This window comes from Podarcis vaucheri (genome assembly GCF_965113315.1).
Source record: "Podarcis vaucheri genome assembly, chromosome: 1".
In the NCBI taxonomy this organism is placed as follows: Eukaryota; Metazoa; Chordata; class Lepidosauria; order Squamata; family Lacertidae; genus Podarcis; species Podarcis vaucheri.
In genome coordinates, this window is record NC_138759.1 from 121250570 (window position 1) to 121271826 (window position 21257).

The following is a 21257-nucleotide window of genomic DNA, read 5'->3' on the forward strand; positions in this document are numbered from 1 at the left end:
ACCTAGTCATTCGAAAGCACGCCAGTGCAAGTAGATAAACAGGTACCACTGCGGCGGGAAGGTAAACAGCATTTCCGTCACGGTCCTCCGTGCACCAGTAGCGGATTAGTCATGCTGGCCACATGACCCAGAAAGCTGTCTGTGGACAAATGTCGGCTTCCTCAGCCTGAAGTGAGATGAGCGCCACACCCCATAGCCACCTTTGACTGGACTTAACCATCCAGGGGGTCATTTACCTTCTACCTTTATAAGTCAAGTGATCTGGGTTGTCACCAATATGTGGATGACACCCAGTTCTTTCACTCCTTCTGAACAAATGTAGGTGAGACAATGGGTATTATGAATCAGTACCAATAAGCTGAGATTCAACCCAGGCGAGGGAGAGAGAGTTCCATTGCACAACTGAGTAGTGTTCAATCTGTTTTGTAGGTGTTGCACTTCCAGGTTCATATAGGGTACGGACTCCTTTTACGGTTGCCGTATTTCTAAAAGTAAAAACCAGGACACTCCCAAAGTTGTTGAGCTTCTTTTTACAAAAACACCAAAACAACAACAACACATGATTTTTCAACTGACTTGCCTAAGATCCAGGACAAAGTGCCGCCTTTCGGAAATTTCCCCGGGTGTCAATTCTGTCTTTGAAATCCTGGTAATGTCCGGGAAAATCTGAACGTATGGCAGCCCTATATTTGATCCAGCTCTTCCTAGAGGCATAGTAGCCTCTGTGGCTTGGAGCATTTCTCATCAGGTCAGGCAGATAAATTAGTAGGGACCCACGCCGGAGAAAAATAGCCTTGCTACCGTTATCCATGTTCTGGCATTCTCTAGTTTGGATCATTGCAATGCATTGCATGTGAGACTACACCAAAGTATTAGACCAGTATTTTGATGTCTGCAGTGGCTTCCAGTCCATTTCCAGGCCTACTTCAAAGTGCTTGCATGGCCAAAACTGGCCTGGGGCAAGATTGCTTGAAGGAGATACAGTACACCTCTCTGGACCTCAATATTGTCTTCTGTGGCTGTTCTCTGGGTGCTTCTACCAAATGAGGGGTGGCAGGTGGCTATGAGAGAGAGGACCTTCTCTGTGGTGGCTCTCTGGTTGTGGAAAGCCCTTCCTTGGAGGGGTTTGCATGGAAATGTCTTTATGGTCTTTTTTGCACTAGGTATTTCCATTTGAAAGCATTCCAGAGCTTTGTAGAGCCATTGTATAGATGCCATGTTCTGCTGCTGATTTTACCCTGGTTTTATTTTGTGGCTGGTTTAGTTTTGTTGTTGGAGTTTGTGTTTATTATGCGTGTTGATTTTTTTTTACTTGTAAATTGCTGAGAGGTTATTTGTTATTGGGCAGTGTATAACAAACAAGCAAGGAGTGACAGATGTTTAACTCTCCCATTGAAACAAACAGAGCATTATCAGTGGATGGTGCAAATGGCAGAAAGTTCGCTTTTCCGTTTGAAGCAAAAGCTCCTTCATGCGTTGTCATTTTGCCCACAATGAACTTGCTTTTCCATCTGGTGGGATTTTTCAGCTGCTTATGAATGTAGTCATCACTGCACACATCTAACAGCGGTCTGAAATAGAAACCTGCCTTTTGATCGCTGATGAGTATTTGGAATCCTCTCATGTCACACTTTCTAAAGCCCATGCAAATCAATACACAATTTCAAACTGCCTCCAGGCATGTCTCACACCCGCTTTCCATCCCTTTCAGTAGGTCTGGGGACCGATACCAACAATCACCTTGAACTTCATTTTAACTTTTCCCCCCCCCCCCGCAACCTCCGTATCAGTAAAGATAATTGCATTTCATAAAATGATGGAATCTAAGGCTAACTCAGTTGCAATTTCCTCCTCTGCTACTGAAAGTCCTTCTTTGCACTATGTTAAAGCATAATACGAAGACTAATAATTCAGCTGAGTATGTTATCACTCCACTTTCTGGTTCTTAATTCATTCTGCATCAATGAAGAGCATCTTACCAACTGCTTCTATGGGTGATTAAAAAATAACCTTAAAATCTAGTTCTGGTCTCTCCTCACTTTCTGAGCACAATTTTTTTTTTTTTACATCAATTCCAGTGGAAGGTTTTGATTGTAACTCAACTTTAGCCCTCCTTTTAATACAGAAAATATGAAAATATGACTCCTTCAGATATACTGGTTATCTTTAAAACAAACAAACAACTAGCTTCAGGTTTGTAGCCAGCACGCCTTCTAATTCCAAGACTTTAAACAGGGGAATTCCAAAAAGAAATCTTAACCACCCCGCAACAACATTGAATATACTCAGGACAACTTCAAAGACAGACAGAGGTAAACCTTGAGCCAGGTTCAGATAAATGTTAATATGCCTGGGTTCTGTATTAGTTTAATTTCTCATTCGGAATATGTGAAATGAACCTATCAAAGGAACCAGGAGAAATTTCTAAAAGTGGAGAAGATGGATCAGCGTTTCCCTGATTATCTCCCAAGATGAGGGTTAGCAGCAGCAGCAGCAGCAGCTGGAGTGCTTACGCTACTTTTCCTAATGTGTGCACAGCAAACAGTTTCAACCTCCTATCCATTTGTTGTGAAGATAAATAGATGATGCACCCAATGGATTTCTAGAACTATTTATTGTGGATATTTAACTCTGCTGCCTGTTTCCATCCCTCCACCTGCCAACCTCCCATAGATTTATCCACACCATAGAACATGGGTGTAGCTGGGGGGTGGCAGATGCCCCCCCATATCAAGTAAAACAATAGAAATACTTAACTAACTTACCAATCACGTCGGTTCTGCCCCCCCCAAAGTCCTGCTCCCCCAACAAAAATCCTAGCTATGTCATAAAACAGCATGACCCCGCAAGTCCCTTAATTTTCTTGATATGGTCTAGATCCTACAGTATCACAGACGTTAAACCCCTAATTAATCTATCTACATACCCATACACACACCCTTAAATATCCTTGTCTACTTAGAACAGAGTCCAAACCCGAGAGGAGGAGAAAATAAACAGAGACAGTCTAACCAATTCATCTGTCTTTGTTTTTAGCACACTGAAGTGATGCTCTAACCCAAGGATAGCTAAGTGCTGTGCCCTCTAGCTTTGTTGGACTTCAATTCCCATCGGCCCCAGCCCACAGAACATGGTCAGGGATGATGGGAACTGTAGTCCAACATCTACAGGACTTTGCCTTCTCGCCTTACAGCAGAGAGAAAAGTCCTAAGGTACTTACATGTTTGTATTAGCAGTAGACGTCAGCCATTCTCCAGCCAAGCCAATGATATCAAGCCCTGTAGAAAGCTGGTTGAAAAAGCGAGGGTGACCTAGAAAAACAAATGACACCATCTAAAGGAAACATGCATATTATCTATGCATCTGCATTGCTTCTGGTCCCCTGAGGTTTCACATTCTTTTATCAGTAGCCCCCCAAAAATGATTTTGCAAAATGTGTTGCATAAATTTATGCCTTCAAACTAGAAATGCTACTGTTTGTTATTACTATTTACAAGAAGGAAACATGTTTATAATTTAGGTAGGTAGGAAATGGGAAATGCAATAGTTAACTCCATGCATTCATCTACTCCTTTTAGAGAAGTCTGTTAATCTAGAATGCACCAGCACTTGATTTATATGCATTAAAGTTAAGTCTCAATAAATAGGGATGGATCTGTGGATCAGGTTGCTTATTGTATAGTAATTATTTCTTTACCTCTGCTCTTCTTTAAGACTGAAATCCCATGCCCACTAATCTTGGAATAAGCACCATTATATTCAATGAAACTTACTTCCAAGTAGACATGCATAGGGTTACATTTGTAGCCCTACAGGCAATGAATCACAAAGAGGTAGAAGCAACTCTGGGATGCCTCATTTTATATTTTGACTGCAGTTCTATAAATATTTTAATTATTGTATATTTTCTATTATTACCAATGAATTCAAAAATATAGCAGACACCTGTCACAGCATCCCTTCCCTCTAGCGTCCTATTAGGAAAACATAATTTCGAGACCTTCCATTCAGGGTGGCTGATTGCATATTTATTTAGCAGCTGATTAAAAGACTGCCAACCCCTTTCTTATAGCCAGATCACAGAAGCAAAGAGACCCGTGACCCTGACCCACAATTTAAGGAGCATCTTTTGTTTCCTATTTTCAACCAATGAGCTTTATTCAAGTGACCTTCAGAAAGAAAGTTAGTTTTTAAAAAGTATCGGTTTTGAGAGTGAGAGACAGAAGGTAATTCAGAAAACGTATTTCATGCAAAACCATGCTGACAACCTAATGGCTTGTTCTGACACAAGTTCATAAAGCTGCCTGGTGCACAGTAGCAGAGAAGAACACTGTCAGATCATATTAGGACTCACATTAAGGTTTGATGCACACACTCAAAAGGCCCTAGAAAAATCTAAATCTAATCACTGAACTATTTTTTCATGACTTCAGTGAAAACAGGTATTCAGCGGCCACATCATCCCTCCCTACTAGCAAGACTTAACCCAAACCTGTTCATTCTGTAAGTATTGCAAAATTAAATCCTTCATACTGTGATTAAAACAAAAAAAGAACAACTGGATTCAACTAGCAAGACATAATGTTTACTCCAAGGAAATCAACATGAGGTAGAAGAAGAGAAGAAGAAGAAGAGTTTGGATTTGATATCCTGCTTTATCACTACCTGAAGGAGTCTCAAAGCAGCTAACATTCTCCTTTCCCTTCCTCCCTCACAACAAACACTCTGTGAGGTAAGTGAGGCTGAGAGACTTCAGAGAAGTGTGACTAGCCCAAGGTCACCCAGCAGCTGCATGTGGAGGAAGAAGAAGAGGAAGAGTTTGGGTTTGATATCCCGCCTTTCACTCCCTTTAAGGAGTCTCAAAGTGGCTAACATTCTCCTTTCCCTTCCTCCCCCACAACAAACACTCTGTGAGGTGAGTGGGGCTGAGAGACTTCAGAGAAGTGTGACTGGCCCAAGGTCACCCAGCAGCTGCATGTGGAGGAGCAGAGACGCGAACCCGGTTCCCCAGATTACGAGACTACTGCTCTTAACCACTACACCACACTGGAGCGGAGATGCGAACCCAGTTCCCCAGATTACGAGTCTACCGCTCTTAACCACTACACCACACTAGCTCTTAGTCCAAGATGATTTGATGCCCAAGGTTGAAAATCCAAATGGTGTTGCACCATGATGGCAAAAAAGAAAATATGAAAGTAGAAAACTAGCGTCAGGCATGCCCTGAACCCAGCACTCTCCTCCCCACAAATCTGATCGCCTGGGTCACCTGACTTTAAATATGACCTTTGAACTGAGGATGGTAGGCATGTCTGACTGGCACTTATAGAAATACAACAGTTGTCTTTTCAACAACCTGTTATGAAAGCAAAGCACAAGGTCCCAATCCAACTAAAGTTAGTCACACATAACCAGGGCATTTTTCAGCCAGAACTTACCAGAACTCAGTTCCAGCACCTCTCAAGTGTGCGCCATTGCCATTATAAGAGAACAAGGGAGGTGTTCGCGGTGAATTCTGGCACCTCTTTTTCCAGAAAAATAGCACTGCACATCACTTCCACTGCAACCAACTGGACTCATTCACAACTAATCTGTCCTACAGGTACAAGTGCTTGCTGTGAGTTAAAGTATTCTAGGAACCTTGCCGTACAGAACTGCTGTGTGTGACGGAAAACTCGTTTCAGTATCTGTGACCAAACAACTTTTCCCTTTGAACATGTGGCTCTCCCTATGTTCTTGGACTACAGCTCCCATAATCCCTGCCTGTTGCTCAACAGCATATGAAAGGCCACACAAGTTATCTATCCCTGCATTAAATAATTGTAAAGGCTGCAACTTTACGCACTCTTCCCTAGGAGTTAAGCCCCATTGAATACAGCGTGATTTAATTCTGAGTAAACACGTGTTGGTGAAAGCAGTGGACCACATAGTATTGTTTTTAAAGGTCCCTGATCTCTCCTTGATCTCTCCCATGACAGAAAAGACAATAACTAATGATTTTAAATGGAAGTATTGATTTTAACTTAAATATTAAGAAATGCTTTCCATCTGCAATGGGGACAAGCCATGGAGGGAGACTGTGGGATGTTCTTTTATGAAGGTAGTCATGTTTGGATAACCATCCTTCTGGGATTTATGTGTATTCATACAGAATGCAGTATGAAGCTATATTACATCTGGTAACTGCTCAGCTGTGAATACCCAGGTCTTAAAAGAGCAACAGCATGGAAAGTGTGCAATGCCCATCTAGCCATAGCAGCAATGTAAGGTGATGAATAGTTCCACCATGATGTGCTGCAATGTATTAACTACCCATTTTAGCTCCCAACTATCTAATATTATTTGATCCAATGGGAGCTGGTAAATCCTTCAAAATGACAGGTGGCTGAGCTGTCTTATGTGATGTTCTGTTTCAGTGCTGAGTAGCATCATATGTGTTGACAGTGGCTGATTTCAGCCTAGGGATTCTGGCATGCTCTGCTGTCATTGCACTGTGTCCCCATATGCCATAATATCCAGGACAAGGCACATGAGACTACTGCCATCTCACCAGACCAGGTCTGGGTCTGCTTATTACTTGACTAGACCTCCCGAGAACCATGTATATACCACCGTGGGTTCCATGATGGAAGAAAGCAGGTTATAAATTAAAAAAGTAATAAATACTGGAGCAGAGTATGGTGGCTGTTGCCCCTTTTCCAACACCTACTCTGTGATAAAAAGTAGTTTCCAGCTCAAAAATTACTTTTGTTTCCTTGCTCCACTGCTCTTTATAAAGAGTTGTAAAAGTGCATAGGACAATCTACTCAGGCTAAGTTCAGGGCATAGGAACATCATTTTGCCCCATTCTTTCCTGAACAAGATTCCCAAGGAAGAACTTTGAACAACTGGGTTTTAAAAATAAATTAAAAGTTGATGCCCAGACTAACTGCAAGCCAGCCTCTACCTGGCACCCCAAGGGAACCCCTGAGATTACACTCCAGCCAGAGTTCTTTCATAATGCACCCAAACTGGACTCATTCTCCCAACTCTCACTTCTTTGTGCTGATCATTGGGACATCAGAAACAAAAATGAAAACGAGTCCAAACAGTAAGGTAAAGGTAAAGGGACTAAGGTCCCATTAGGTCCAGTTGTGACCAACTTTGGGGTTGCGGCGCTCATCTCGCTTTATTGGCCGAGGGAGCCGGCATACAGCTTCTGGGTCATGTGGCCAGCATGACAAAGCTGCTTCTGGCGAACCAGAGCAGCGCACGGAAATGCCGTTTACCTTCCTGCCGGAGCGGTACCTATTTATCTACTCGCACTTTGATGTGCTTTCAAACTGCTAGGTTGGCAGGAGCAGGGAGCGAGCAATGGGAGCTCGCCCCGTTGTGGGGATTCGACCTTCTGATCAGCAAGTCCTAGGCTCTGTGGTTTAACCCACAGCGCCACCCACGTCCGAAAAGTAGCTCATATCTAATGGCACATCCCTCTTCTGAATGCATCACCTTAAGTATGATTAAGATCAAAGCTTCACCAAGAAGTGTGGGGTAGCCTGACTCACTACAGAAACCCTCAGCTGCTTCCTGGAAGCTGCTGGTGTAACTGCTTCATGACCCCACACTGGTCTCCTGGCCAGTTCACCTGCTATTCAGCGCCAGAACTTGCTTGCAAAACTTTGCTGACTCTGCTGGACAGCTCCCCTGTGAGATTTAAAACACTCACACACCCCTTCTTGAAAATTACATGTAAGTTGGCCTGAGAAAAACTCATACTCACAAATGAATGGGGGAAGATTACATTTGATACCTTTATCGGAAAAGACCTGGAAACCGGAGACTCCCCTTGCCCAATGAGTTATCAGAAGGGCAGCCAAGCATTAATGAGCCCAAGAAACCAAATTCTCCCCCTTTCCTTTATTTGCTTTTTGGCATTAAATGTCTTGGGGACATAAAGAAGAAAAACTGCAAATTCAGTGTCATTTATGCCCTCATTTACCTAATGATATCGTTCCCCCGAGATACATGCCACTTGCATTTCATCAAGTGAAAGGGATTACGACTTTTCAAATGTGCTTGTCTGCGGTGTCTACACCCAAAACTACAAAAATGCCCATCTGAGTGACAAACGGAACTGCCAACAGTCTGCCTACTGTAAGCAACAAGGCAAGATTCACTTCAAAAGGAAGGGCGTGTGTGTGTGTGTGTGTGTGAGAGAGAGAGAGAGAGAGAGAGAGAGAGAGAGAGAGAGAGATTCAGGCCCCATGCACAGGAAAGCACAGGTTTGCAGTCTGATCCTATAGGGAAGCCATATTGCTATGGTGGATGGGTTTCCTTAGTCTGACAGGTAGGGCGGTGGGGTGGGGAGCCAAATTCACAGACAAATTTGAAAAGCCTGCTTCTTGCATATATTCAAGTTAAGCTGCAGGAGGGAAGCAGTGCATTTTTAAAGCATTTGCCACTGCTGCTTTTGATATGCTTCATAATATGCCCAGATATATAGGCATTCCTGGAAAATAATGTAGCCAGAAATATAAGGGGGGGGGGACCTTATACCCTCCTCCTCTCTCTGTAGTGCTCCTGTCAGAAGCCAGTCCCTCTGAGTTCAGAAGGAATTGCTCTCAGGAAAGTGTGCCAGCTAGGATCACAACCAGGGCCAGCCGACCTATGAGGCAAGGTGAAGTGACCGCCTCGGGTGGCAAGATCTACAGGGGCAGCAGATCCAGTCTCCAAGGAATGCACTGCCCACTGCCCCAGTATACCCATTGGAAGTTGGATCTGCTGCCTCCTTGGCAGCCCCCTGCCCAATACCACCTCCATGGTGGCTTTTTGGAGAATAGACCAGGCATTGCTGGTCTCCTCCCACCCTTGTTCCTGATGTAGATCTTTATTTCTCCCTTGTGGTTTACCCCAGGGACCAAAATGTCTTGGGCTGACCCTGATCACAGCCACTGCATGTTTATCAAAGTCCACACGTGTTCAGAAACAACTGTTTGGTCCAGACCACCTCTCTCCAGCTAACTCGCACCCCAATCTTTAACATCTTTCTTGGGAATAGGCCTCATGGAAACCAGGAAGAAAGGCATCAAAATTAAGTTCACTCAGTATGAGAGCATAAGACTCTTTTTCTTTCCTTTTTGGAAGTATGTGGGATAAGAGAAGTGTTTTTCTTTTTCTTTTCTTTTTTGACATTTATATTTGGCATTTCTTCCATTATGGAACTGAAGGTGGTATATACCGTATTTTTCGCTCCATAAGACGCACCTGACCATAAGACGCACATAGTTTTTAGAGGAGGAAAACAAGAAAAAAAATTATTCTGAACGAAACAGTGGATGTATGATTTTTGTGGTTCATGCTGTGGCCACAGACATGATATGTGATTTGACGGTGAGTTTGGGGTAGCCCAATGCAAAAATCCTGAGAATCCATGTGGAGCCATGCCATTGCGGCCCCACGAAACAGTGGATGCGTGATTTTTTGATGCAGACTATAGCCATGGACATGCTATGTGATCTGATGGTGACTTTGGGGTGACCCAGTGCAAAAATCCTGAGGATCCATGTGCTTTTACCTCCTCCCTCCCAGGCAGCCTCCTTTATATCTAGAGTCCCTTATCCCTCCCGATAGCTTGCCGATCAGCTGCTCAGCGGTTTTGTTTCAACACCCCCTTCCCTTTTTCTAATAATAAAAAAGGCATGATCTGCTTTTCGCCCCTGGGCAATTTGGCTCCAGGGACCACGCATTCGCTCCATAAGACACACAGACATTTCCCCTTACTTTTTAGGAGGAAAAAAATGTGTCTTATGGAGCGAAAAATACGGTATTTGGCTCCCCGGTGGTCTCTCATCTGGGCACTAGCCAGACCCAGATGCTCTTGGTTTCAGCCAGGGTGCCACAACTTGTGTGCCTTCAGACTCTGGCCTGGCAGAAGCCCTTGCCCACATACCCCTCACTTCTGGACAGAGCTCCAGGGCATTCTCTCACCTGTCCTGACTCCGTATTTCAGTGTGTCCCTGCAGTCCACCAGGATCTGCTCGAGTGACTCTGGGTTGTCAGACAGCTCAAGGTTGAAGCCTTCCATGCCCTCCAGGAGCTGGTGTGGGTGGTGGAAGTCCAGGACTTTGGTGGACCTGTCGAAGGTCTTCCTCACATATGTCAGGAGAATGTCCACCACCTCCAGGAGGAATTGCACCGTCTGCTCCTCACCATTCTTAGCTGGTAGCAGATCTGAGGAAGGGACCGATAAAACAACAGCAGCCATGTTAAGGGAGGTCAACAAGAGGGTGTGCGATATCTCCCCACCCCTCATGTCATCCTCTTTTGCCAAGCTACTCCTAAGTGCATGTTTATTGACTGAGTACAATTATACCCTGGTTTTCCTTCAAGAAGCTCAAGGAAGTACACAGACTCTTAACAAGTCACCCACACTATCTTCACAACAACCCTGTGAGAAAGGTTAGACCGAGAGATGGAATGAGTGGATCCATGTTGCACCTCAAGCTTTTTGACCAAGTGGGACTTTGAATCTGGGTCTCCCCAGTGGCCAACACTCTTTTTATCGTGTTTTTTAAATTAATTTTTCGATCAGCAAAACTATACAACTAACAAGAAACAGTGCAACATGTTGCTGACTGACCCTCTTAAATGCTACACTACACCGACTGCCTTCTGCTACACACTGGTTAATCCAGAATAGCTACCACAAGTATATCAGTACGCAAATTTAAGACCACTAAAACCCTTCGCCATCTCTGTGCTCAAGAACAGGGTAGCTAAACAGGAAAATGGATGGAGTTTCTGCATTCTTTCAATGCATGCTTTGGTGAGATGTGGATGTTCTGATCCGTGTTAGTACATACACATGTAAAAACAGGATGTGGTGCTCTGGATTATTCCCCCCCCCCGAAAGCAAGAGTGTCCTTGTCTCCATACTCACTCTCCTCATCACTGCATCTAGGTAAGGTAAGGTAAAGGTAAAGGGGCCCCTGACCATTAGGTCCAGTTGTGGCCGACTCTGGGGTTGCGGCGCTCATCTTGCTTTATTGGCCGAGGGAGCCGGCATACAGCTTCTGGGTCATGTGGCCAGCATGACTAAGTCGCTTCTGGCGAACCAGAGCAGCGCACGGAAATGCTGTTTACCTTCCCGCCGGAGTGGTCCCTATTTATCTACTTGCACTTTGAGGTGCTTTCGAACTGCTAGGTTGGCAGGAGCTGGGACCGAGCAATGGGAGCTCACCCCATCGCGGGGATTCGAACCGCTGACCTTCCGATCAGCAAGTCCTAGGCTCTGTGGTTTAACCCACAGTGCCACCTGCGTCCCTCTCTAGGGAAGGTATCTCTAACCTATTTAGAGCCAGGGCTCACTTAATCCCAGGGTTGTAGGTTCAAGCCCCCACGTTGAGTGAAATCTTCCTGCATTGCAGAGAGTTGGACTAGGTGACCCTCATAGTCCCTTCCAACAATTCTGGGATTCTAGGAAGCTGCGCTATATTAAGTCGGACCATTGGTCCAGCTAACACCAGTATTGTGGGCACTGACTGGCAGAGGTTTTGCAAAAGAACGAGAGAAATTCACTTGCTGGATTTTTGCCTGTCACACAACTGTTAAAGGCACTAGATCCCTAGCTGAAAAGCAGTTGGCACACCTGTCTCAAGCCCCTCCCTCCCCAGGCAGGTAGCCCTTTAACTGGAGAAATGCAAGAAGTGTAGGGAAGAAAAGGATTCCATCTCAATTCTCAGAAAGGCTGGTGCACCCTGATTTAATGGTTGTTGTTTTTAGCATTGTAAGTTGTGTGAGAAAGTGTGTGTGTATGTGTGCTGGGTGAGGGGACACTTCTCTTTCTTCATCAGCACAATCCCAACCATGTCTACTCAGAAGCAAGTCCTACTGAAATCAATGGGGTTTACTCCCCGGAAAGTGGAGTTAGGAGTGCAGCCTTTAAACCTCTATGGACCATCTCTCTCCTCCCACCCCCACCCCCCAAATATTAGAGAAGGGCCATAATTCAGTGGTGGGACTTTGTATGCAGAAGGTCTCAAATTCACCCAGCCCAGCATTCTCCAGGTAGGGTGGGAAATGTTCCCTTTCTGAGATCAAGGCCAGCCAGGGCAATCACTGAGCTACCAATGGACCAACGATTCTCTAAAGCAATGTCCCTGTGTCTTTAGGAGAAGGGCTATAGGTTGAGAACTGCTTTCCATTAAGAAAGTCTCATGTTCAGTCCTCAGCATCTTCAGGCTGAAACTCTGAAGAGCCTCTGCTAGTTCAGTGCAAGAAGCACTGAACTAGATGGACCAATGGTATGACTCAAGATCAGACAACTCAACGCTTCCCCTTTCCTTTTGGGAAAGGAACCCCTGTTACTGGGAATGTGTCCTACCTGGGAAAGAAGAAGAATTAGCAGCAGCAAGAAGAAGAAGAAGAAGAAGGGTTTACTTACCCCGGGCGTAGAGGTTTGAGAAGTCTGTCTCGGTCCTCCGGAACCGGGTTTCCTTCTCGCTGTTCTCACAGGACAGCAGGTTCTTGGAAGATTGCCTTTCCTTGAGCGCGCTCACCAGCCGGCTCTTGTCTTCCAGGCTGTTGTTCCTTTGCAAGAACCCTACATCGTTATTACAAGGCGGACAGGTCAGAGGAGGCTTGATCTCGCTTCCCAACATCTTGACTCAGCAAAAGAACCACCGAGCCGCTCAGGAGAGTTAGCAGCGAGGGGAGAACGAAGGAGACCCTCCGTGCTGCTGATAACCCCACCCAGCAAAGCACCCAGCCACACCTGCTCCCCCCACCCCCCCAAACTGGTTCCTGCTTTGCCAGACCCCACCGCCCGTTCCCGCAGTGGGGCTGGTTCTAGAGGATCTCCCCTATCGAGGTCGGAGAGGGAGAGTATTTATGGGGAGAGACAACTCGCCCCGAGGAAGGAGCGCTCAAAGGACATCAGCTGCAAAAAGCCAGTCAGGCAAGAAAAAAGGACGGGGTGCGAGAGGGGGGTGGGAGAGACCGCGCGCGCAATTTTTCGTCATTTAGGGCAATTGTTAAATCGATCGGACAGATGCCACTCCTCCAAAAGAGAGACAGGAAGGGAAAGATCAGGACGGAGTCAATGGCATCCTGGCAAGGGGTCCCAACTTTCCTTCCCCAGCGGTGGAGGTTTTGTGGACTTCAGGCTTCCCGACTGCCTGGACTGTGATAGGGGCCGTGGGCGGCCATCGAAGCCAAGCAAACTAAGAGGGGGTTTGTTTTTTGGAATACCAAAAAAGTAGCCTCAGCAGAATATGGGAAACGCACACCCTCGCCGCTGCTTTTAAGCCTTTCTGGTTTCATAGTCAGTCCTGAACCACACAGCAGGACGTGAACTTCACAGTTTCCGGAAATGATTCCCACTACAGTCATACAGGGGTCTGTACGCACTAAGCGCAGAATCCCGACTTCCCTTGGAAGGTATGGCCTGCATTCTGGCTTTTACTTATCCAGGGTACACCACTACCAGTGAAACCGACCCCATATGAACCACCTTGGACCCTGTGATCCTCATCTGAAGCTTTTGTGTGCTCCCTCCGCGAGAGGCAGGGAGGGTGGCAACAGGAGAACAGGGCCTTTTTTGCCATGGCTCCCCTTTTGTAGAATGCTCTCCCTAGGGCTGCTCGCCTGGCGCCTTCATTATTCACCTTTAGGCGCCGGGGAAAACGCTCCTCTTTAACCAAACCTTTGGCTGATTAAACAGTCTATGGCCTTTTAAAAGCGTTTGTGGGAGGGTGTGTGTGGGAGGGTTTGCTTTTATTTGGTCTTATTGTTATGCATTTTGTGTTCTGGTTTCCTAATTTTATGTGGTGAACCGCCCTGTGACCTTGGGATGAAGGGCATATACAAATTTAATAAATAATAACAACAACTACTACTACTACTCCTGGAAGGTGGAGGAGTGTGTGGCGGTGCTCGTTTTCCAAACCCAAAAACGCAGAACTGCGAAAGGTTCAGACACACCGCTGGCAACGGTTGTTCTTATTTAGAAGCCAGTTGCATTGATGTCAAAGGCCGATCAGCAGCGCTGTTCAAATCGATAGCATTCAACCTACGGGAGAGATATTGCGGAGGTGTCTATCGGACGGTTTAACAGTAAAGGGCCGCCTCATTCTCTAAGTGTCTCTAAGACCCACTTTTCTGAATAAAGCTTTACTTCCATGTTAAGCTGCCATCCTAACCCCATTTACCCGAGAGTTGCCGACAAAGGTCCGTATAGTTAAAGCCATGGTTTTCCCAGTAGTGATGTATGGAAGTGAGAGCTGGACCATCAAGAAGGCTGATCGCCGAAGAATCGGTGCTTTTGAATTATGGTGCTGGAGGAGACTCTTGAGAGTCCCATGGACTGCAAGAAGATCAAACCTATCCATTCTGAAGGAAATCAGCCCTGAGTGCTCACTGGAAGGACAGATCCTGAAGCTGAGGCTCCAGTACTTTGGCCACCTCATGAGAAGAGAAGACTCCCTGGAAAAGACCCTGATGTTGGGAAAGATGGAGGGCACAAGGAGAAGGGGACGACAGAGGACGAGATGGTTGGACAGTGTTCTCGAAGCTACCAGCATGAGTTTGACCAAACTGCGGGAGGCAGTGGAAGACAGGAGTGCCTGGCGTGCTCTGGTCCATGGGGTCACGAAGAGTCGGACATGACTAAACAACTAAACAGCAACAAAAAGCCCCATTGAATTCTGTAGCATTTCTTCCTTCAGGGCATACACGGTTAGGATCGCAGCCTTAGCATAACAAAGGAGAGCAGCCTCACTGAGATTTCTTCTTCCTTGTGGCTGGAGGCATCGATTTAGGGGAAAGGTCCGTGACCCCCCAAAGCGGAGGAAAATGAGCGTGTGTGTGGGAAGCTCAATCCTCATCAAATGTGCTCTGAAACTGAAATGAGTGCGGCGCTTAGTACTGCGTACGCTTTGCCAGGGAGCCAGTGGCGTAGCGTGGGTTGTCAGCACCCGGGGCAAGGTAAGTAATTTGCGCCCCCTAACCCGTGGATTTGCGCCCCCTAACCCTAACCCCCTGATGTTGCGCCCGGTGCGGCCGGCCCCCCCTGCACCCCCCACGCTATGCCACTGCAGGGAGGAGTCCCTCTGAGATTGGACTAATTTCTAAGCTAACAGGTACATAGGACCAGACTTTAGGATGTGGCTCCCCATCAGGAAATCTAGTTCGGCGCTCGCGCTCTGAAATCCACGGCGAATGCGCGTCCGTCGGTCCCCGGCGGCTGCTGATTAATCGGTCAAAGCTTCCCGGCTCCAGTCAGACTCTACCCCAGCTTTCCGGGTTTGCTTTTCGTTGCCATGGGAACAGATGCCCTATTATGCCTGGCTTCAATGGGACCACCTCGGAGGCTAATCTATATGTTGGAAGGCTGCGCTCGCTTCACATCCTCCGAAAGAGAATTATTTCCTTCGTGGGAAGGGGCGGGGGTAGGGGGCGTGAATGAATGCGCCCCCCCACCGCATCAGTTCGTCAGTATTAAGCTCGCAACGCACATAACTGCGATAGATTTCAACGCAAACGAATTCAAAATAAAAGGAGAACGACCTCTACTCTTGTTTTTATATAACCTTTTTTTAAAAAGAGACTTTCCGAACAGGATTCTCTCATCGGTTTGGTTACTTTTTTTTTTTAATTAAGACATAAAAATAACTGTGCTTCGTGTTTAAGGCTTCCAGTCTTCCTTCCAGAATGGAAGAATGGTATAAAGAGGTGGGGGATTTAGCTATTAATGATAAATTAATATGTGCCATTAAAGTAAAACGGGGAATATGCAGGAGAAATGATTTTGAGGAGATATGGAGGGTTTTTGTAGAATTTGTAGTTAAAACGGAAAGGGGTCAAAATCATCGCAAGAAGTGTTGAAATTTTGGGAGGTTGGATAGTTGCAATGGAATGGTCTCCGGGGGTGGAGTGCACATTTTAATTCTTATTTATTTATTATTATTCCTTTTTAAAAACTTAATAATAATAATAATAATACGTAAAGGTTTCCAATCTATGCACACTTCTACCTACGATGAAGCCACTTTCAGAATAGTGCGATTTACTTCTGAGTAAACGTGCGTAGGCTGGCACTGTAAAAGGGGGATGGGGAAAGCTCCTCAGAGATTATAAATTAAGCCATAACGAAAGTTAGCTCCTATTCAAAAACGTTTTAGGTGCAAAGAAACCCGATGGAGGAGCAGGACACCCCACTCCTGGGAAACGTTTAATCCGAAGCAAATCCCACTCGTGAGTGTAGAATGGGTGGCCCTGAGCCTGTAGCTCAGCGGCAGAGCCCCTGCTGTGCATGCAGAATGTCATGGGTTCAAATCGCAGCATCTCCATGAGCGGGGTGGGAAAGAGCCTTTCCTGAAGTCCCAGAAAGCCGCAGCCAGCTCGTGCAGACAAGACAGAGGCAGTGGCGTAGCGTGGGGGGTGCAGGGGGGCCCGGCCGCACCGGGCGCAACATCTGGGGGTTAGGGTTAGGGTGCGCAAATCCACGGGTTGGGGGCGCAAATTACTTGCCTTACCCCGGGTGCTGACAACCCACGCTACGCCACTGAACAGAGGAGGTTAGATGTACCGATGCTGTAACACGCAATAGACACTAGCATTGTATGTTCCTGCCCAAACAAGGGTAGGGCTATTGAAAATAATGGGCGTTAGGTTAGTAGACTGCAGGGTCTACTCTGAGCATAACTAGCAAGCATCTGGCCTGATTGGAACCAAGTGGTTGCCTTCTCTGCTGTTGCCTTCAGTGGGGAGCCCGTTGCACGGATCCCATAGCTTCCTTCGAAGAACTGCGTCTTCAGTCGAAGAGGAAGACGTGCATGCAAGTGCCGGTGCGGGAGGGAGGGAGGGAGGGAGGGGAAGCCCCCCCCCAAAGCAGTCGCTATTTCTGTCTTCTCCTGTCACTCTGACTCAGGCTCACGATTTTGGGACGCGCTTCCTTTTCTTCCGGCTCACTCACGCCCTCGCGGTTCCTTCCTCGTGATGACAACCAGGCCTCCTCCCCTCCCCCCATTGCAAGGAATAGCCCAAGGCAAAACGTCCCGCTGACTTCAGTGGGAGGCAGGAGAGGGGGCGGGCGGCGGGTGGGGTTTACAGAAAGGCACGTGTCAGCGGGGGCTCCCTTTCAAGGCGAAAGCACACGGTGCCAAGAATAAACTTGGGAGGTGTCGCGTCTTCGCTAGAGCGCGCGCGCATCGGACCGAAGAGAGGAGGGAGCTTGCTTTTTTTAAAATAAAGTTTTCAGCCGAGGAAGGCTGCAAAACGTGACTCCACTGACTCATCCACCAGAAGTCCCCGCTTGTGACAGGCAAACTACCGCAATCTTAATTTTAGATTTCTGCTCAAAAAGCGAGAGAGGAACGAATGCGCCGTATTTAGCAGCGATCGGGAAGCTACTGGTCCTCCCAATGTTTCTGGACTACAACTCCCATCCACCATGACCCATTTAGCATGCTGGCTGGAACCGATGGGAGGTGGAGTCCCATAAATTTCTGGAGGAGCCACAGCTCCCCTACCTCTTGCTCTAAAAGCGGTCAGGGAGGAATTCTCCCCACAAAGAGGCTGGGGAAACCCAGACAGATAAGCAGAGTAAGGATAAAATGATGCTAATACTAATAATAAAGCCCTGGCAAAGAGAGGCTCAAGATCACCCCGTGAGTGGGGAAATTGAACCTAAGTCTCCCCCTATTATTTATGTCTCTCCAAGTTCAGTTTAGGGTTTTTTGGTGCGTAAAGAGACAGGAAGGGGTCGCTGTTCTCCAGAGAATACGGTTCGATGAGTGCGCGTGTGCTGTGCCTCTGTGCGCGCGCGCTTGATGCACTGGAGAGGACATCAGCCTCCTTCAATTCCAAAAGGCACTGAGCTTGACAACAACTGAAAGAATGGTAACGGGGGTCCCTTGAGCTGAAGCCCCCACAAAGCGTGTTGGAATGGGGTTTGGACTTTCAGCAACGCGTGAGCAATGGCATCGCGTGGTGGTGGCGGCTATAAAGAAGGACGCAGGTGGCGCTGTGGTCTAAATCACTGAGCCTTTTGGGCTTGCCTATCAGAAAGTTGAGGGTTTGGATCCCCGCAAGATGCTGAGCTCCCGCGGCTCTGTCCCAGCTCCTGCCAACCTAGCAGTTGGAAAGCACGCCAGTGCAAGTAGATAAATAGATACCGTTGCAGCAGGAAGGTAAAAGGCATTTCCGTGCGCTCTGGCTTCCCTCAAGGTGTTCTGTTGTGCCAGAAACGGTTTAGTCATGCTGGCCACATGAACCAGAAAGCTGTCTGTGGACAAGCGCAGCTCTCTCGGCCTAAAAGCGAGATGAGCGCAGCAACCCATAGTCGCCTTTGACTGCGTTTAACCGTCCAGGGGTCCTTTACCCGATTACCTATAAAGAGCCAAAGTCAATCACTCGCAGGTCACCAATGGACTCCAGGAATTAAAGGGGGCTTCACTTCGTTAGATCGTGGCCCTAAGAATTTAGTAGTCCCGTCGGTCTCCTTGAACAAGTGGCACAGATAACAGGAGCGTCCCTCTCTGCCGTATTGGATTTCTTCTATTTCTCCTTGGCGAGGCTTACTTGATAACCATCAACTGTACTAGTTGTGCTATTCCTTCCGTCCTTCGGTGCATCCAGAAAGGAGGGCGGGAGTCCAACGCTGCTCATTTCCAGAAAAGTTAATTAAAACGAGATCTGGCGGGGCCTGTCTAGAGCCAGCCAGGGCTGGCCCTCCCCTTTCCTCCTCCCATTTAAAGATTTAATCAGTTATTCTTGTTTTAAAAACCAAACCAAATTGAACTTCTGTGAGGATGATGTATCAGGAAATCTTCAGCTAATAAAGTTAACCAGGTTGCTGCATCCACGCGACGTTGAAGTAATAGGTACAAATTGGGCAATTATTTTACAGTAGATTGTCTCTCCCTTCCCTTCCCCACTCTCCTAGAAGGTAATTCGACTTGATCTGCCGCTACTGGGCACATAAAAGGAAGCCAATTATTTTCAGGGCAAGATTTAAAGGCCTTAGAGAAAATAGTATTAAACTACTGAGAGGCATAGTTATAGAAAAATGACAATTTTTGTGTGTGTGTATGTGTGTGTGTGTGTGTGTGTGTGTGTGAGAGAGAGAGAGAGAGAGAGCGAGAGAGACTCTTTAAACACAGCTCATCCCATTCTGGATTCGAATATCGAAAACTATAAGGTGTTTATTTAAATAATAATACTGTTCTATGGTCAAAGGGAGGGCTATGAATTTTGACTACTAGACCAGTGTGTCTCCATTGGGACCACAGGACTGGGTTGCTCCTAAGATAGAGCAAAAGCAGGAAGAAATAACAAAATCCCAGCTCCACTGTAGCGCTCTCTGACAGACCGCCCCCCAGCTTAAGGTCTCCATGGACCACCTTTGAAAGCAAGCGACCCAACCTTCCGCAGCCTTTTCGTTTTCGACCTCGCTCTATTACAGTGGCCTTGAGGACTAGAAACCAGAGCGACTGCGTTCGATAGTCCGCCCACCCAAGAACCACCGCAGAAATTTTGTGAATGTTCTACTGAAGCCTCATTGGATAAATCCGAGCGCGGCTCACATTACATAAAGGAGAGCATAGCCAATTAGGAAAGGAGTCCTACTTCACTCTGATTGGCTGATGGGGAAGGGCGTTGGGTTCGCTTATTTCTAAAACAAGCAGCGTATTCCTTCCGGCTGCGAGTTAGGTCTAAGTCTAAGAGACAAAGGCGCACACAACAAAATACCGAAATGGAAGAATGGCAACAAAACGATTTGAATACTCGAATTAAATAATTATACCGGGAAAACAAGCACTGGGGGCAGCAGAGAATAAATTACTGTCCACTCTGATTCGCCTCAGAATAGAGAAGTTTCCCTAGTCTTTCTGTACCTTTGAAGAGAAATTGAATTTCCATTGTGCATCCTGAATGAATGCGAAACACCGAAACCGACCCAAGGGCACAAGCTTGGATGGTACTGGAAAGTTTAAAGAATCTAAACTTGCATAAAAGGAAAGAGTTTTGCGGGTCCTGCTTTCATAAATACTGTTCAGGTCGAAGGACTGCAATTTAACTGGTTTGCAAGTTAACGGATTTATTTATTCATTTATTAAACCAATGTTTCCACCACCTCAGGGGAAGTAGTGTGTGGCCTCTATGCTGCGTCCCGCTGGAAGTATTCTCTGCTTCGTTCCTAGTGGGTTTTCAAACCTAATCGCTCCTCTAAAACGCTTTCTATAAGTGTATAGCTTCTGGGATGCACTGTGGTAACTTTTGCGGTAGTTTAAAGATATTTATGGTTTCCACTGGGCTGAACAGAAGGGATATGTGTTGTGTGTTTCTTTTGTTTTCCTTGCTTTGGACACTTCCGAATAAGAACTCTTGCGTCCTTCGAGAACTTCCCTAACTAGGTGTCAGAGCGATGTACCAAGAGGGGAGGGGCGGTTCAAATCTCCTTGACGTCTTTAGGGGACAGGTGAGATATATAAAAATACAGTATGGCCTCATGTCCCCTGTTCTGTTCTGTTCTTTGGCACCATCGCGTTTGGCTAATTCTTCATCCTGCGCGCATTTACTTAGGAGTGATTTCCACGGGACGCAGCGCGACTTATTTCCCTGAATAAACATGCCTAGGTGCAGTCAGCATCGATCAAGCAGCACAAATCCTAAACCCGTTATATTTGGGGAAAATATATGTCTCTCTACTCAAGATGCAAGTTCCATTGAGTCACAGTTCCAGGTAAAGGATTGCAGCCACCTAAGTCACACTGAGTTGGCGGTCGCAGTCTTTGGTGAGAGGCCGCTTTATCCAGACTTCGCGTCCCTGGAAACTCCACGGAGAGAAATCGGAAAGTCCGCTGAAATCAAAAGAGCTTGCTTCGAAGTTGAGGCGAGGCCGCTTTGCATTTACTTATTTATGTGAATAAATATTTTCGGGGCGCGATCGCCCCCGCCAGGGTTTGCAGGCGCTACAAGACAGTCCTTGCTTCAAGGCAAGGCAAGGGAGCAGCGCTGTCTGACAACACGTGCTTTCTCAGAAGTAAATCGAATTCTGTAGGATTTGATCTCAGTTCTGATCTCTGGGATCCTGGGATCTCTGGCCCCTCCCTCTTTTTGCAGACACCACAGGAGCTTGAGGAACCGGGATCCTCAAACACAGCTGCTACTTCTCAGGGAGGCGATTATAATTCACTGCAGAGGTGAGGAACCAGCAGCCCTCCGGAAGTTGATGGACTCAAAAGCCCATCAGGCGGTACGGTGAAAGGATGATGGCA

The 21257-nt window shown here is 46.7% G+C and overlaps 1 protein-coding gene across 1 annotated transcript in view; it reads right to left on the reverse strand.

The window, feature by feature from the left end:
• GAD1 (glutamate decarboxylase 1) overlaps nucleotides 1-21257 on the reverse strand; it is a 57101-nt gene that overhangs the window by 25484 nt on the left and 10360 nt on the right. Inside the window, exons 4-6 of the mRNA XM_082210406.1 lie at nucleotides 12422-12580; nucleotides 9967-10209; nucleotides 3221-3311 (exon numbers count right to left, since the gene is read on the reverse strand). Coding sequence (XP_082066532.1) covers nucleotides 3221-3311; nucleotides 9967-10209; nucleotides 12422-12580 — 493 coding nt within the window. The remainder of the gene's footprint in view (nucleotides 1-3220; nucleotides 3312-9966; nucleotides 10210-12421; nucleotides 12581-21257) is intronic.